At 36.9% G+C, this 18,570-nt stretch overlaps 1 protein-coding gene across 2 annotated transcripts in view; it reads right to left on the bottom strand.

Annotated features, from left to right (window-relative positions):
• The window catches only part of LOC140170185 (uncharacterized), a 40,957-nt gene extending 24,763 nt beyond the window's left edge, over nt 1-16,194 (bottom strand). The window contains exons 1-4 of one of the 2 annotated variants that reach the window (XM_072193516.1): nt 15,976-16,156; nt 12,035-12,252; nt 11,235-11,417; nt 10,263-10,888 (exon numbers count right to left, since the gene is read on the bottom strand). In XM_072193516.1, coding sequence (XP_072049617.1) covers nt 10,430-10,888; nt 11,235-11,417; nt 12,035-12,252; nt 15,976-16,027 — 912 coding nt within the window. In that variant the 5' untranslated portion in view covers nt 16,028-16,156 and the 3' untranslated portion in view covers nt 10,263-10,429. Of the gene's footprint in view, nt 1-10,262; nt 10,889-11,234; nt 11,418-12,034; nt 12,253-15,975 lie in introns of those variants that run through there. The other variant, XM_072193518.1, reaches the window with a different exon arrangement.
• Between the last annotated feature and the right edge of the window lie 2,376 nt (nt 16,195-18,570).

Raw genomic sequence — 18,570 nt, forward strand, 5'->3', positions numbered from 1 at the left:
ATCAATAATAATCCAAACTATTAATATCTATATCAATAATAATCAGGATTATTAACATCAATATCAATAATAATCCAAACTATTAATATCTATTTCAATAATAATCACAAATATCAACATCAATATCAATAGTAATCAAAAATATTACACATATCAATAATAATAATAAAAAATTATATAAATATCAATAATAATCAAAAATAGTAAAAGCAATATCAATAATAATCTAAACTATTAATATTTATATCAATAATAATCAAAAATATTAATATCGATATCAATAATAATAAAAAATATTACACATATCAATAATAATCAAAACTATTAATATCTTTATCAATAATAATCAAAAATATTACCATCAATATCAATAATAATCAAAAATATTATACATATCAATAATAATATTTTTTTTAAACCCAATATAAATATCAATAATAATCAAAAATATTAACATCAATATCAATTATTATAATCAAAGATATTAATATCAATATCAATAATAATAAAAAATATTACACATATCAAAAATAATCCAAAAAAATTAATATAAATATCAATAGGAATCAAAATATGAAAATCAATAATAATCAAAAATATTAACATCAATATCAATAACAATATCAATAATAATCAAATATTAATATTTTTGATTATTATTGATATTATTTCCTTTTTATATGAACTTTAAAATTGCATCGTGCCGGGTAGTCTATTGAAATCGAAGTGACGTTTACCAACGACTACCAACGAAATTGTGACGACCTCAAAACGACTAGACACGGCTTCGCACGGTATGGAAACGTCAAAGAAATGAGGGTTGCGGTCTCCAACGAAATCTAGACGGAATCACAACAGATTCTTTTGCCGTCACAAAATTTTCAACATGTTGAAAATTTGCCGACGAACGCGACGAATAATTGCGGCCGTCTGCGGTCGCTAACGGATTCGTCAGCGACAACTAACGGCAGCTCACGGTGAGTGGCGGTAAATTCAAAATTGCAATTCGCAGCTTAACGTCGCTTGCCGTTCATCCCTATTCGTCACTGTGTGACCAGGCCTTTAAGGCCCGGTCACACTGTGACGGACGATAAGCAACGAAAGGTGACGAACGTGAAAATCACAAAATGTTGACGGCAAAGCGACGACAAAAGAGCAAAAACAAGATTCGGTGACGAGTGGGAACGACCTTTAGCGACAACACGACGGCAAGGGACGAGAGGATGCGGCAGGAAACGGAGACTAGCGACCAAATCCGGACGTTGTCTGGGCGATGAGTGACGAAGTCTCGACGGAGCCCGACAACAAGCAACGAGGTCAGACGGCTGGCAGCGGATTTGCTTGCGGCAAGGAACGGCAACTGACGGTGGATTGCGGTGATGATGACGTAACTCAGCAGCCGACATCAAAGCCTGTGTGTGTGCGGGTCGTATAGTCCCCTTTGGCGTTCTCACTCTTCACAACGTTCTGATCATCCACTCAAAAAAATATCAATATCAATAATAATCAGATATATTAACATCAATATCAACAATAATCAAAAATAGTAAAATCAATATCAATAATAATCCAAATTATTATCTATATAAATAATAAAAAGAATTATTAACATCAATATCAATAATAATCAAAATATTACACATATCAATAATATTCAAAAATATTACACATATCAATAATAATCAAAACTATTAATATCTTTATCAATAATAATCAAAAATATTACCATCAATATCAATAATAATCAAAAATATTACACATATCAATAATAATATAAAAAAACCAATATAAATATCAATAATAATAATAAAAAATAGTAAAATCAATATAAATAATAATCTAAACTTTTAATATCTATATCAATAATATATTAACATCAATATCAATTATTATAATCAAAGATATCTATATCAATATCAATTAGGCATATTATAATCAAAGATATTAATATCAATATCAATAATAATAAAAAATATTTACACATATCAAAAATAATCAAAAAATTAATATAAATATCAATAGGAATCAAAATATGAAAATCAATATTAATAATAATCCAAACTATTATATCAATATCAATATATCAATAATGATAAAAATACTATCATCAATATCAATAATAATCAGAAATATTAATATTTTGATTATTATTGATATTATTTTCTTTTTATATGAACTTTAAAATTGCATCGTGCCGGGTAGTCTATTGAAATCGAACTGACGTCAATAAAACGTCAAACATCGCACAAAAAGACTTGATTAGAATTTACCGTCACTCATCGTGAGTTGTCGCTGAGAATCCGTCAGCGACCGCAGACGGCCGAAATTATTCGTCGGGAAATTTTCAACATGTTGAAAATTTTGTGACGACAAAAAAGTAGTTGTGATTCCGTTCAAATTTCGTTGGAGACCGCAACCCTCATTTCTTTGACGTTTCCATACCGTGGGAAGCCGTCTCTAGTCCTTTTGAGGTCGTCACAATTTCGTTGGTAGTCGTTGTCAAGGACCATAAAAAAAAAGACTTGATTAATTTTTACAATCCTACAAATGCATTATATCTATCTCATGAATCGCACAAAAAGTTTAAAATCATTGACCATCGTTTAAAAATCGTAACCCATCGCAGACCACCGTTTCAATGCCGCAGGTACTCGCAAACGATACTCGCAAACAATATCCGTCACTCTCCGGACAAAATTCGCAAGTCACTGTCGCACCAAGATCGTTACAATTTCGTTGCTTGCCGCAACGTGTCGTCAGGGTTCGAGATGTGACGTCGCCTGCCGTTGGTTATTCGTCAATGGACGTTGACAACGACTACCAACGAAATTGTGACGACCTCAAAACGACTAGAGACGGCTTCCCACGGTATGGAAACGTCAAAGAAATGAGGGTTGCGGTCTCCAACGAAATTTGAACGGAATCACAACTACTTTTTTTCGTCACAAAATTTTCAACATGTTGAAAATTTCCCAACGAATAATTGCGGCCGTCTGCGGTCGCTAACGGATTCGTCAGCGACAACTAACGGCAACCCACGATGAGTGGCGGTAAATTCAAAATTGCAATTCGCAGCTTAACGTCGCTTGCCGTTCACCCCTATTCGTCACTGTGTGACCGGGCCTTTAAGTCTCCTTTTTATCATACTCAAAGTCTACCAAAATCAACCTCTGCGAAAGATGGACAAAATGGTCTTTTTCAAAATGGCAGCCTAAATGTCGTAAAATGATAGACAGTTTTAATTTCAAGATATATTGACATTTTTGACCTACAACTGCTCTTAGGCCCTAACCATTTCATAAATAATTATTTGTGTGCATATTTTTTGTTCAAAATTTCAAAATGGCTGCCAAATACGCTCATTATGGGTTGTGAATACAGGCAGGGCAATCAACTTTTCACCATAGGAGCTGAATCAGTATTAAAATAGTACAAATAAGTTATGATAGACATAGTATATGTATCGGCTTCTTTTAGAGTAAATGTTTGAATGGTAACTGGATGAGCACGGTTTCTGCAGCTCCTATCGGAAGTCTTAAATTTTGAGCGAAGTGCTGCTGTTACTCCACCATTGTCCACGTACTGCAACACTTATCACTGAAGGCCAGTTTGTGCAGTACTCGGCCGGCAACGTGGACCACAACATTCGCACATTAGATGGACATTGAACGTTTCATGGCAGGGGTATGATTGCTGCAGTCACACCTGGCCATACAGTCTGTAGTGTAGTCCCACGGACGACAGTCCCTCATTTCAAATATATAGTTTTGGTTTCTCTATTGTTCAGAAACCAAAAATCAAGGGATTGAAATGTGGAGATGAACTGGTATGCAATCATAACACTATTGTGCTGGGAGGATACAAGAGGGTATATATAATCAAAAGTATAATGCCCTATAACCATACGTATATAATAGCCTATTGTGCTAACATTTGCATTATCGATATCTATCACCGCGGGCGACTTTTGCCGTAGGTGGCATACTTCCATGACACCATAAATTACACCCGAGTTTGATAAGTTATGGATATATACGAGACCAATTTCTACATGTAGAAATCATGTGCATATATTGAGGGGTGGGGGGGGTGTTTTGTTTATTTGTCTGAAATATAAACGATGCATGATGATGTAGATGATTTGATTATGAATTAGATTATTCCCCGGAAAGCACAACCCATACCTCTTACCTATGTTCCCTCCGCCACCTATATATAACCTCCTCCCTCCCCCCTCACCACACTCGATATCGACTCTTCCCTATTATCCCACTCCACTCTTGAGCCCCCTCTCCCCCTCCCCCTTCCCCCTTCCAATGCTCTCCCCCCTCTGTTTCTCTTTCTCCCTTACCCTTACCCCCCCCCTCACACACACACACATACCCTCTTTCCTGGCGATCTCTTCTATCTCTCTCTCTCTATTCTCCAATAAATAAATTGAATAAAAGTTAGTTTAAACCAGCTTTCTATGATATTGATCTTCCGTCATGCGACATGCACATAAATAGAGTTGCGTATAATAGTGTTTATAACAATGAAGTCATAATCTGTCAAGTGGCTATTGTAATGTCTGTGGAAATATTTCGATGGTCTATATATTTTCACAGTGAAATCGGCTTAGGCTAATTCGTAGTCTCAAGTCAATGCTTTCAAACTAAATCAATGCTTTCAAATGTAGATCGCTTTGTTCGACTTCTCTGCTCGTGAATATTGCACTGCGAAATTAAAACATTTCTTTTGTATACTTAGAGTAGGTAACTTCAAATCAAATAATTTTACGATCCACACCACTTATAAGAAACTGAAACCGAAACCGAAACTGACTGACACAAATGTTCGGTTTTAAACAAAAGGTAGAAACAATGAGTTCGATATCTTATGATTCAAGTGGTTAGGCAGGACAATAGGAAACCACGTGATCAAAACCAAAACCAAAACTAAAACTATATATTTGAAATGAGGCAGTGACATCAGCTGAAATCATGAGAGCAGGACGAGTAGCGTTACATCATTATAATTATCCCAAAGAACAGAATAGCATATACTTTAGGGACCTTGCATTGCTTAAGGGTAATAGCATACAAAACCGCGCACACAAACCATTTACTGACATCCTCTGGAAGTTCTCACCATTTCTGAAATGGCCACGCCAAGGTTGGTCTGGCTTTATACAGATGGTACACAAGGGAAACCACCCTGGCCAGGCAAATGTTGTTTTCTTGCCTATGATTGACTTAGATCTAAGAGATATGACATGCATCTACTCCACACTAATATTTCTGGCCGACCAAGCAAGATTTAAGAAGCAATAATGTCACACCAGTCATTACATTTGACCAGCCCTAGTGGTGGAAGGCTCATTCTATCATTACAAATGAGCCTCGCGACAGCAAACTCAAATCTATCGTGCTAAGAATCGGTGGTCTGCATACAGAAATGAGCTTTTTGGGATGCATATGATACCTTATGGAGAACTCAGGTAATCTCTGGACGAGAAATTAGTTACACAGATAACTGTATTACAAATGTGGATGATGGAAATAATTTGATGGCCAACGCAAAGAAGGCATTTGATAAGCTAGGGTCAGATATGCAGTTTAAATGAAGAGACATGTGGAGTAGTACTTCAAATCAACGCAAAATTGGATGAAGAGAAGGAGAGTAATCAAGATAGTCGTACCAGCAGTCTATGGCTACAGTATATGAAAATGGTGGACATCCTAAAGCGTTTCATAAGAGCAGAAAGAACATCACTGGAAGAAATGCTCCCTTTCTTTGCCGCTGCAGGCCATAACTTGTATGCTAAAACGGTATATCTATATCTGCAGGAAATGGCTAAACTCCCTACTGCTGACCCCCAACTTCATTCCAAGTTTCTAGCGGGTCTACATGTGGTTCGCCGTAGTGACAGGTTTTGGGCAGGTTTGTCAACAGATCTGATAATTGAACAAGTGCTGATGCGTAGTATCAAGACAACCGGCGGTCTGACTAGAGGAAAGGGTATGACAGAGTTGCAAAGAACAGTCTGGGTCAATTCTATGCCTGCCTGTTCACACATTAAACAAGCTATGCAGGAATTTACGGGAGTTTAATACAGCAGCAATGAGCAGCACAGGGAACCATCAAAATATTGTCAGCGTTGACACCGAGAAACTGGTAAGCTTTCTGCAAAGTAGGAACCATTTAAGAAGGCAGATAAGTCACTACGTAATATTGTTTCAGGGGTTGTAGGTGAAGCACATGACAATGCTGATAAAGCTGAAGCGGTTGGCATAAATATCAGTCAATCAATGGTTGGCCAACCTGTCGCAAAATACTCCTTTAATTAAGAGGAAACAGCAGGCTGTTACACTTGGATCCAAAACAGCCCTAGCGATAAATAAAGAAGCTGTTCAAATTGACCCACAGATACCATGGTGGAAGTCCTTTTGTTGGTGGCTAGCCTGAGTGAGCCCCTGATAATCTGTCTTTCCAGCATGACGGTTAATGGTTTGTGTGGCGATGGTCTTCATTTGGTGACTCATTGTATGAGGTCATCACAGTGTATTTCGTCCTTATTTATAAGGTTATATATCATTATGATAATTTGTCTCACATCGTATTTTGACACTTTGTAATATTGAGAACATCGAGGGTGATATTTTGCTTCAAACTGTTTTTGCATAAGTACAGGTATATTTGTGTAAACTCGTTGAGCACATGCCAAACATGAATTATTATGAAACATGTGTTATATCATGATATCATGATAAAACTGATAAACTGATAAACGGATAAACTGATGAACTAAAGTTTACCATTATTTACAGCGCCCTCAGTCTTAAAAAAAAGGTTAAATACGATATGTGCATAATTAACAGCTTAAAGGGAACCATTTATTGAATGATGAATAAATTTGGTATCAGAGATAAATCAACGATTGAGTTTAGAATAATAACTTGTCATTGTTGACCAAGATTTTCACAATACCGTAGTAAATAATGGTGTTTTGTTGTTACAATAGTAGATATTACATCCAAACCGTCTAGTTGTGCCACACTTTCTGTAAATATGAACACACTTTAAGATGAGTTTACAAGTGGTAATGCCCTATTTAATTCCATATTTACCTTTGTTCCCCTATAATAAACGTTCTAGCTATTTTGGCGGCCATTTTGAAAACCTTGCAAATGGGAAAAAGCGGTGAATCATATTTCACACCCTCTAAGCATGGTTTGGGACATACGAATCGTGTTATTTTTACGAATAAGTGACATAGTGAGTCTGTTTTCTATTATTTTGTCCATCATTTTAATCATTTTGGAGGCCATTTTGAAAAAGTCGATTTATCCATCTTTCGCAGAAGATTTTGGTAGACTTTTAGTATGTTACTAAAGGCACCCAACAGAAATATTTTCCGCAAACAAAATCCATGTTGCAATTTTTTTGACCTTTTCAGCTGATTTTACTGGCCTACAAGCAACTTACTTAGTTATTCAAACAAGTCACCAATTATTTTCATCCCCTGCCTTTATTATGTTTGTCAATCATAACTGAATTTTAAATCAACATACCATCAAAATCTATTCATTCAAAAAATAGGACGGCCGAAAAACCTTTGTAATTACATGTGAAGCAGTGAATTGGCTATCGACCGGAACTCTGAATGCGTTGGTTCGATTCCCGCACCGGTTCTTGGTTTACAAGTCAGTTCGCTTACTTTACCGTAGTCGGACAAACCATTTAATGAAAGAGATGTCTGCGAACTTGCTTTCTAGTTCACGGGTCAAAGGTCGTTGTAAAGAGATGAAACGAACTTCACAATTGCGAAATCATTCAAATATTGTAATTTAAACATGACATGATATCTACTATGACTATCTTATAAACCCCCAGCCCAAACAAATATAAGTTTATCTATTGTTTACGGAACATTATCCTGGAGATATTAATTGTTCATGTGTGAATTAATTATTTACAAAAGTCAACCATAAATGTGGTCAATACTTGACCCATTTCGAAATACAATTTACTTAAAGGATGACTCCGGCAATCACAACATTATGCCTTATATGATAGAAAATTAATAATCAAGCACGAATGACGTGATTTTATTTGAAACAAACTCATATTGACCATAAAAACGGATTAATACAGTCGTCCCTCAACACGCGATATTCAAAATCCCTAGGCGCCGAAATTGTTCAGTGCAATGACGTCCCAGTAATACAATGAAGGCTGACAACAATTGAGCACATGTAACCATGACGTCATTGCACTAGACAATTTCGGCGCGGGAGTTTTGAATATAGCGTGTTGAGAGCCGGCTGTTTTTATTCCTTTTTATGGTCAAAATGAGGCATAATGTTGTGATTGCCGGAGACATCCTTTAACCGTGCAACAACTTCAGCGATCAAAGTATGTAAATAATGTAATACCTGTTGGATTTTGTTTTTTAATTTAGTGGCGTGATTTTTAAATTTCCATTTCGAGTCCTTACAGTCCAGACAGATAGACATTTTACGTAGGATACATAAATTAGTGCTGGTTGAGGAAAATATGCAACAAACTATTAAAAATTCTGCAAAACACAATAATATTAAATATGCAATTTGATCTGAGTATAATCATAATCAAATATATATTTTGGTTTCTAAAGAAACCTTTAATTGTTAGCTTTAATAAACCAAAAGAATTATTTCAATCGGCTCACAACTGTTGAAGATATGCTTTAAAACAAATGTACCCGTTTTTCACTCTGTCCACGGATGAGGTTTGGCTACATGAAAGTCACACGGTTAATGACATGGAAAGATAATAGAGACAGTGCGATTTTCCAAACGCAGCACGTGGAACGTACGTTTTCGCGTACGTTTTTACGTACGTTAATTCGGTGTTGAATATTGCTAGTCTCGGTTCCAGACTGGATTGTGCTCATTCGTCACGAAGGAGAACAAGACAGCTAGAAAAAAGTCTATAATATTTGATCTAATCTAACAGCTTCTAACCTAGGTCGATAGAGGGCATAGTGATAGAAAAAATAACAAAAAAAAGCGCAGTGATTTATAGTGCGTTACGCACAGGCACAACGCCTAGACGTTGATCCACAAGCCTCAGCACACTTTACAGTGAGCTGAGTCTCTGCCTAAATTCAAACAGACCGCTTTTGATTTTGATTAAAATTCTGACCTACATGCTGATTAAACCTAATTGTTTTTTGTTCTCCCCAAATATTATAGTTGCCCAAAAACATATATTTTGGTAGATTAAAGTTCACTACCTACATACATTATGACTTTACTTTCAAAATGAAACTTTTTCGTCCTGAAAATTGGGCGCGTTGGATGGACTTAGACATGAGGTAAAATCAGCATATTTCAACGTAGCATCTGCGTTTTTATTCTACGTTGGAATCCAAAATGGGAAATCGCAAGGTCATTTTTTAACGCAAATTATCACACACATTTCAATGGGCAATCTCTGCGTGTGAATATTGCGTTTAAATTTAGTCCATTTTTAACACATCGCTGTACCTTTATTATAATGATTTGTTACAAACAAAAGGATCATAATAATAATTAGACTTTCCGTCATATGTTCATTATCTTTGACTGTCTTTAACATATTGTGAAATGGACAAATTTTGTGCATTTTCAACGATGTATCTACGTCGATTTCGTACGTGGAATATCTTCAAAAATAGCTAAATACGTGACCTCGCTTCGATACAGGAGAGTGGTTTTGAATAGATCAACGTACGTCCGATGTCTACGTTTGGAAATCGCAATGTCTCTAATAACATTCAGAACGCATTTGATCGATCAGATCAAATGAATATCCAGCGCAAAAGGATGGTACGCAACGCAAGTGATACAATGAGGATCAGGGCTGAAACCTGTATTTGTCAAGGAGGCAACCAGGTAGAGGGCAATGCAGCACAGTAAACTCACTTCAGAAGAACCAAAGACAAACCAAACAGCCCTTCTCAGGTCTAAACAAAAAGAGAAATGACTTATGTTGTAAATAAAAATAAAGCAAGAAACACAAAGTCAGAAAGTAAACATACTAAAACAAAAAGGCATAAATAACCAAGAAACAATAAGTAATATTGCAAGTATATCAATAGAAGTCCCTTCCCACATCCATTTTGCCCACAAATTAATGACACTTAACAAAATGTATAGCCCATAAGCCCACTGCTAAAGCCCATTTCCTAAATAAAGTTGTTATTTTATAAAGTTATCATTGAGTAATGTTTGATATTTATGCATGGTACGTGTACTCCTTTTCAATCTCCGTGGACAGAGTTAAAAACGGGTACATTTCTTAAAAACAGCACATCTTCAAAAGTATTGAGTATCAAAATATATTTGATCAACCTTTTGAAAATAGGAGAAAAAAGGGTGCAATGAGGGTTCTCTTTTTGACACACCCGGTATGAATTCACATTTTATTCTTCGCGCATTAACGTGCCACGGTACTGAAATTCACCGACAATGCCATAAGTGGGATCTAACTGACCTGACCAACAAATAATCAACACATAAATATGTGAGTACTGCCCAGAGGAAGTTGTCAGAACAACATCATTGATGGGCACCGGCTGCCCATTGAACCCAACAACGTTAGGACTATCAAAATCGCAGGGCAATTTGTCACATATGAACTGCGTAAAGGAACTCATCACATCAGTACCATAGACTGTGCTAGTGATCTTGTAGTGTTCTGTAGTGATAGAATTCGGACAGAATGTGATCTCCAAGAGAGCTTCTTGCATATAACCAATACGCTGGTTAGCTTCTATGGTGACGATTTCTGTGAGATACTCGGTGTCAACCTTCAAATGAAGCCTGGAAGTGGATGTCTTCGTAAAACCTGGACCAGCATAGTTCTTTTTTGTCTTAGAGTCCTGTTAGAAAGAATGGAGGTAATAACATGTTAGGACGAACATGCTCCTTTACATGAAAGTATTATGATCATTGCTCTTCTGGTCAAGTAGATTTAGGGATTCAATCATGTTTCACCGTTGTTCGCCACCGTTTAACAACGATGCCGTCTGCGTAGTTTACTTTGCGAGGATTAAACATCAAACTATAAGAAACTATACGCAGCTTTAGTGCATACATGTTGAGGGGCCAAGTAGACTTACGGTCTTCTTGCGCTCAGGTCTTCAATCGTTGATCTTTTGGTGGTGCAACTAAACAATATATTTTGAAATATCTCAAAATATCGGGAATTTGTAATTGATTCTTTACCTTAACAATGCCTTTCGTAGTATTCTTCTGTAAGTAGATATCTATGGAAAAAGAAATAGCGTCAACGTTTCCAGCAATAACTTTGAGGTACAAGTCCTTTCTACTAATCCACTTCTGTATGATACAGTGTGGACCGGGTTTACCAGCTTTATCGGTGTTGTTGCAAAGTGCGTCTTTCTGAGTCTGTATGTAGGAAGAAAATAAATTAGCTTCTATTAATCTGAGGAAGTGTAGTCAGGTAAAACATGGCATGGTGTATGACATGGTATGACATGGCGCCTTAATATTGTACACTACTGATGTTATTTGATTTTTTTAATATTAAGTTGTTTATTGGATGTATAAAATAATGATAATCTGACTGGTGCGCAATACACCATTTCCAGAAGTTCCCAAAAGTGTTTGCAATTGCAAATTTAAAAGTTGCATTTTGCCTCATTGCCATGATTGCGTGCCCTATCAATTTGTACACAAAGCGTTCCTCAAACAAGAGAATTAGCACCGTGCTTTCCAATTTCCATTGATTAGCACATTAAAACTAGCGCCGTGCTTTCATTGATTAGAACATAACAGTGCATCTTTTGATTTCGTTCCTTAGGGTTTCGATCTCTGTTTCTTTAATTCGCAATCAATTTCAACAAGTGAGGTCTTAAATCAGAGCTAAAGAATACAGGTATTGGCTGCTTGTTTTAATTTTCACATATGTTTCTTTGTTTAGGATATACAGGGGTGTACATAACTGGTACCTTAATTATTTTGCGCAAGGTATTGGATAAGAAACAAACATTGGAAATCTTTACTTTTGCTGGGTCATTCACGATATAATAATTTACTATTCCCATCGCTGGTTGCCATGATGGGTTGTTATATAGTAGTACTGCTGCATTGACAGTTTCACCTGAGAATTGCTGACACAAAGACGCTATAAATGTCTTGGTTTCACCCTTGCCTAACGTTGATGTAGCAGTAGTGATGTACCGGGTGGAAACCGGTACCGGGATCTGATTGGCTCTTGCCACTAAAAACAATGGAATAACAAAAACATGATTAACAATGAGAATTTTCAAGTTCCTTGTTATTTGTTTTGGTTCTGGTCATGCGGTTTCCCATTGTCGTAGCTAAGCTCTCGGGGGAAGTTGCTATTGATAGCTTTGTCTCGACATTTTGTCAGGAAAATCGTTCATTATGGGAAGGGTGAGTGGGGACTATTCAATAATAGGCGCCATATTACAGGAGGGAAAGAAAGATGCCGCCCAATGATCTACATCGGTCAGCGGTGGCGGAACGATCGCGGCCATCGCGTCGCCCTTGATGGACCCTGTTGGTACCATTATTGTGTATAATATTAGTTTGGAAAAGCCGAATATTGGTGAAAAATGAAAGCCGAATTAAAGCCATTCGTGAACGCGTTCTCACTATTAATAATTGTTACTTTAAACATTAAAGCCATATTATAACATTTGCCGAGGAGAACGCCCTCAAAAAATGTAAATTCTGATTTTTACACGATTGTAATGTACTTTAGTCAATAAAGATACTCTGCAAAAATCAAGACTTTAGGTGCTGTTGTTTTGTCAAAATCCGAGATTTTGAATAAAACGATGGAACTGGCGTTTTATTATTACGATGGAAATATTAGTCGAACACGTATGCACAGTATGTACACGGCTATGGCAAGCCAATGGGGCCAAAAGCGTGGAACAGCTACGCGTAGCTTCTTTCTCGTTACGAGCAGCTGTTTGACCAATCAAAATAGTCAAATTTAATCACGTGGTTGGGTCGTTAGCTGCGCGTAGTATAGTTATAGGTATCCTCTTTCAAATTTAATTTACGGAATTAGCATAGATAACGAACGGGTAAAGGAGGCCAAATCACAGCACGTGTCAAGAGAACATGTTGCTAATGCCTGGCTAAAATGACACAAAGCATATTTATTTAGTGTTTCCAAGTTTACACCGTGTTTAATAGCAAGTAACTTTATACTCGGGCTGTATTAGCGGTGCAGGGGATATGAAGGTCAAACAACAACTACTACCGATGTAAAGCGCTGTGTAATGATATTGCAGGGAAAGCGATATCACATGCCACTGTGTAAATATGGAGAGAGTAAAATGGGTCATCATTTTTTTCGGAACGGGGGGGTGGTTCCTAAATTTACCAAAAGTCGGCGTCAATAAATTGCGGCCCTCACTATTTCGGCATCAAAATGTTATGACCCCCAACTCCCACCACCGATACACCTTACCCCCTAGACAGGCTAAAATTGTATTGAAATCAGTCTCTTTGAATACAATAAACACACTATCTATAGTCATCTTGTGACTCCCTACATTTTGTCATTATCAATTTATGACCCCCTCCCCCTTATTTTTCTTTCCAAAAAAGTATGACCCCCTATATTTGGGATCCCCTTCCGAAGAAAATTATAGCCCCCTAAATATAGAACAATCATTATTCTGTTCAGATATTACTTTAATAGCACCTATACCATTTTTTGCTGATATACTACAGATATTTTCATTTACAAAAATTAACAACATAATATTTGTGAGAGAGGATGTTTACATCAGCTCCACGTGTTTAAAACCGCGAATCTGATTGGTTAATAAGCTGCACGTAACGAGAAAGAAGCTGCGCGTACCTAGTCCCACGTTCTGAGCCGCTTAGCTTGCCATACACGGCGTGTGGGATACACATACACACACACACACCCACCCCGAGGATCGTACCGTATTACAACCGCGGAAGTAACATGCATGGGCGCTAGTAGTAAATTCCAATTTTCTATGCTTTACCCCACTGGTTCGGCTCAAAATTAAAAGGGGACATATCTGACAGTAAAAGCTAACATTTTATGGAAAATAAATTCTAATCTATTTTTTACAGAAATGTTATAATATGGCTTTAAGTGTCGGCTTTAAACACTAAGTGTCGAGCGTATAAAGCAGAAACAAAAAAGGGCGACTCGTTTATGGATACGTAAGAGATGTCTGGGGATCACTATTAAAGCCATTTGATGGAGCAGTAGGGTTTTAGCGGGTTCGTCGTCGGACAAGTATAGCATTGTCAAGCTTTGTTCAGGAGTAGCTCGGATTCTCCAGGACAAAATACCTAAGTATAAGAGACATCTAGACAGCCCTTCATTGTCTACTGATGGCTCTGACAAGAGCCGTTCATTGGAGACTCCTGCTTATGAACGGTGAACGCGCAGACCTCGTTAAAGTAGACGTTTTCTGTGGCTCTGAAAATAACCGTTCACTGAAATCCGCCTTCTGTCAACAGAGAAAAAGTAAATAAGTGGTGGCTCTGAAAAGAGCCGTACACTGAAGATTGCCCAGTGTCTACAAAGAACAAGCAGACCTCACATATCTGCTAATGTAAAAAGGTTTGGTGGCTCTGAAAAGAGCCGTACACTTAAGATAGAAAATAAGCATCAGGTGATGCAGCTGCAGAGAGTTTGCAAAAGAGTAGGTTGCCCTGTACCTCTGCGTGATATACTGGTTGCCCCTCCTTGCCTATGAGGTCAGTGATCATAACAACTTATAACAACTAAATACAAGTTAACTTTGTTGAGTAAACGTTTACTGCGTAAGTTTACTAAAGTTGGTTAAACTATGGTGGGTTTTTTTTGTGTTTTTTTTTGTAGCATAAGTACAGACTTGACATTTAATATGGAATACTTTTTACAAAATTCCAAGAGTGGTCTGGTAGCGGTCTGCATAAACGGCACGGGCTAAATGTTAATTGGGGTATGTCGGGAGATGGTGTAAAATAATTGTTTGACAGAAAATGAGCTTTCCATTGGTTAAATTATGGCGCTCATAATGTAGTGAATTAGCCTAAAATGGCGGATTTAAGGAAACTGATCAGATTTATTTAGATTTGAGGCGATTTTACTGAACCTAAGTACCAATAAGTGTTCGTCAGAACTGAAATACACATGTAATCTACCAGTTTTGAAAGTAGGAGAAGCTTTAGAAAATATGGCTCTTAAAAGTGGTACGCACTCAGAAAGTTTGAATGGTCCCCTGGGCCAAATGTTATAAAGTTACTGTACACAAAGAAACAGTGTGAGTTCATTGGACAACCAGGAATCCGCAGAGGTGTTTTTGTACCGTAAGTTTATAACATTTGACCCAAGGGGGCCATTCAAACTTCCTGAGTGCATACAGCTTTTAAGAGCCCTATTTTTAAGCTCCTCCACTGTTCAAAAACTTGGTACATTGTTAGTGTATTTCAGCTGCGATGAATGCCAGTTGCTGACGAAGTTTAAGAAATATCACCTCAAACTCATATACATTTGATAATAACAGAACCTTAAAGTCCGAAATTGTGTCCCCACAAAGCTCAAATTCAGCCTCCCTAAATCCGCCATTTTAGGCAAATTCGCTACATTTGAGCACCATAATGTAAACATATGGAAAGCACATTTTCTATCAAACAATTATTTTACACCATCACCCGACACAACACAATTAATATTTAGCCCGTGCGGTCTATGCAGACTCCGTCCAGACCAGTTTTGGAATGTTGCGAAAAATATTCCATATTAAATGTCAAGTCTGTATTAATATAAACATTTACCTATAAAAGCCACAAGTTCCATTTTGAACAACTCAATTTAACAATCTAAAAGATAATGTTCAGTTAGCCATAATTAAATCAAAATGTGAAATAAGTAACAACAATTTCTATTCAAACATGTCATACCTATTTGCATCTGAAGAGACATATATCTTACCTGAAATTATACATGCAGTAAAAGCTAAACATATGCGTAGTAGACGAGACATGGTGACGAAATGCTGCTCCTTATTTACTGCTTAATGATAATGCCTTTTGTTTGGTCACTGGCTGGTTTAGTTCTTGCAAATTGAAGCGGATATGCCTGTACTAGTAGTGCCGTGTGCAACACATTAAATGTTGCATTGTGGGTAAAATCCAGCTTCACTCAATATTTCCCAATATGTAAATGAGATTGGAATTGGAACGCACCATTAGATATTATCGGGAGGGCCTAGGGAGTTTTTTGAAGAAAAAACTTCGCCCACTAGTGAGATGAAAATAAAATTGCCTCACTGATGAGTACAAAACTTCCCTATCCATCTCTGTATAAAGATATACATAAAAAAATACCAATTTGCGCCCAAAACCAACGAAAAAATAAATTCTAGCCCCCCGATAATATCTTATGGTGCGTCCCTAATCAGTAACCGTAAGCCTAACGCAGATCCGAACCTTCATTTGCATATTGGGTATATTCAGCTGAATAGTGAAAGAAGCGTCTACCAAAATCGACGATGACTACATATTGTGGCATGTAATTATTGCGATTACTCGGGGATTCCCGTAGATTTCGCAATGGGACCCATATACACCCTTTATCATGTTTATAGGCTGAGCAAGAGAAAACGAATTTCCTGTAGGGCCTGATTTCCTCTAGGCATTGGTAGGGCGCCCGCATTTCGTGTTTGGTAGTAGTTTTATTCTAATTCTGTTATTCTAAATTTATATGTGACGTGTCATGTCAAAAGGAGACACTTTTGGGCAGGTCATCAATTTTGAGGTTTTTACATATCTTAAATATAGAGATATTTTGTTCCACAATACCGTTTTCCCCAATGAAATCGGACATTCCTAAGTGAAGATATTGAGTTCGTAAGTTATGGTATTATAAAATTGGAAACTGAGATATCTGCCTTTAAAAATATTATTGACAATGTTGAGAATAGGAATTACCTAGAAAAATGTCTCAAAAAATACAAGATGCCAGTTATATTCCGGTTTGAAACTATCAGACAATATTTTAAACATTAATAATATTACAAATTCGCAACAAACCCAAATTGTGAAAAAATCTCCCCGGGCAGATTTTTGGCTATTTCTCCATTTACGATCCTGCCCAAAAGTGTCTCCTTTTGACATGACACGTCACATATTTTCATGTGGAGATAAAAGGAACTACGGTAGTTGAAATCGATATAAACCAGTGTGCTTCGACTATATTTATAAATACGTATTTATAAATACGCATGTGACCACCTCCACGGTGCCATAACAGCTTGTAGACATGAAATCTGGAATTGACCTTCGACTCAGGGGTGGTCTTCCTGTACATTTGAATGCAAAGGCGGTAAACGACACCAGATTGTCCAGCAAAATTGTCGATTTTGTTCAACTTTGTGATATTATCATAAACATTTAAACGTTGCCGTCGATAAGTTTTTTTTTCCGTCGGCAAATACTTGCGATATAGCCAGGATTTATCCAGTGGGAAAAGGATGTGGCAAAGAGATTTTTAAAAATGGTAACAAAAAGCCTAAAAAAATTAAAATATGGAGGCCAGCATTTCAGGGGGAAGAAGGGCGAAAGATGTCTGACCCTGTCTCACAGGGGGAATTTCGCTTAGGTATGTAAACTCACACACTAAGAAACAGATTTGCTCTTTCCTTGGTATTATTTTATTACTATTGCCTTTTTATTTAGCGGGTTTTTTTAACCAATTAGGCCACACAAAAAAGTATGCTTGTCCATATACCGGTACCATTTTGATAGATGGGTTGGTCGGTCGATCGGTATAACAGTTGTTTCCCCCAAGAGTGACCAGCATGCCAATGCATGCATTCTCACTTGTAGTCAAGAAGCAAAGAGAACCCGTGAGCTTTTTATGATTAAGGTCCAGAATTAGCATTAATATCATACACTGACCTCGAAGAATAGGTAAGTTTGGCGGCAAAAGGGCACCATGCTCAAATAAAAATTCAGGTCACACAGGGTCAAATTTAAAAATCTTGTTATAAACCACACCAAAGTATTGCCCTGATCATAACAATTCAGAAAAAGTATGGTTTGACCTATCTAAGATGCATGGTTTTCGAACAAAAAGGTCAAAGGTCGCAGTTTTTCACAGGGGTCAAAACTTAAACTTGTATGATATTTGATACCAATTCAAATAAAAAATAGTTTGCACCATCTAGGATGTCTCGTTACATAAGTAACCCGATAAAGGGCATGGTCCTTTTTTATTATGACTTACCAGAGGAATACTATTAAAATTGAAATGATTTTATATAAAATCAACCAGATCTAGCATATTATAACCAGATATTTAAACGTTTTCTGACAACCTGTAAACGAAAAGGCTTTGTGTTTGTTGGAATGGTACTTGGCAAGAAATAAGACTTAACGTTCATTTTCTAATAAAGTACAAACACACCAATTTAGTTGAAGTTCCGTGGTATTTATTACAGCAAAAGACACGTTTACAAAATTTTCTTACTTCATATAATTGGAACTTAATGATTAATATCTAAAAAATTACTAACATAAACGGAGG

The sequence above is a fragment of the Amphiura filiformis genome, chromosome 14 (assembly GCF_039555335.1).
Source record: "Amphiura filiformis chromosome 14, Afil_fr2py, whole genome shotgun sequence".
In the NCBI taxonomy this organism is placed as follows: Eukaryota; Metazoa; Echinodermata; class Ophiuroidea; order Amphilepidida; family Amphiuridae; genus Amphiura; species Amphiura filiformis.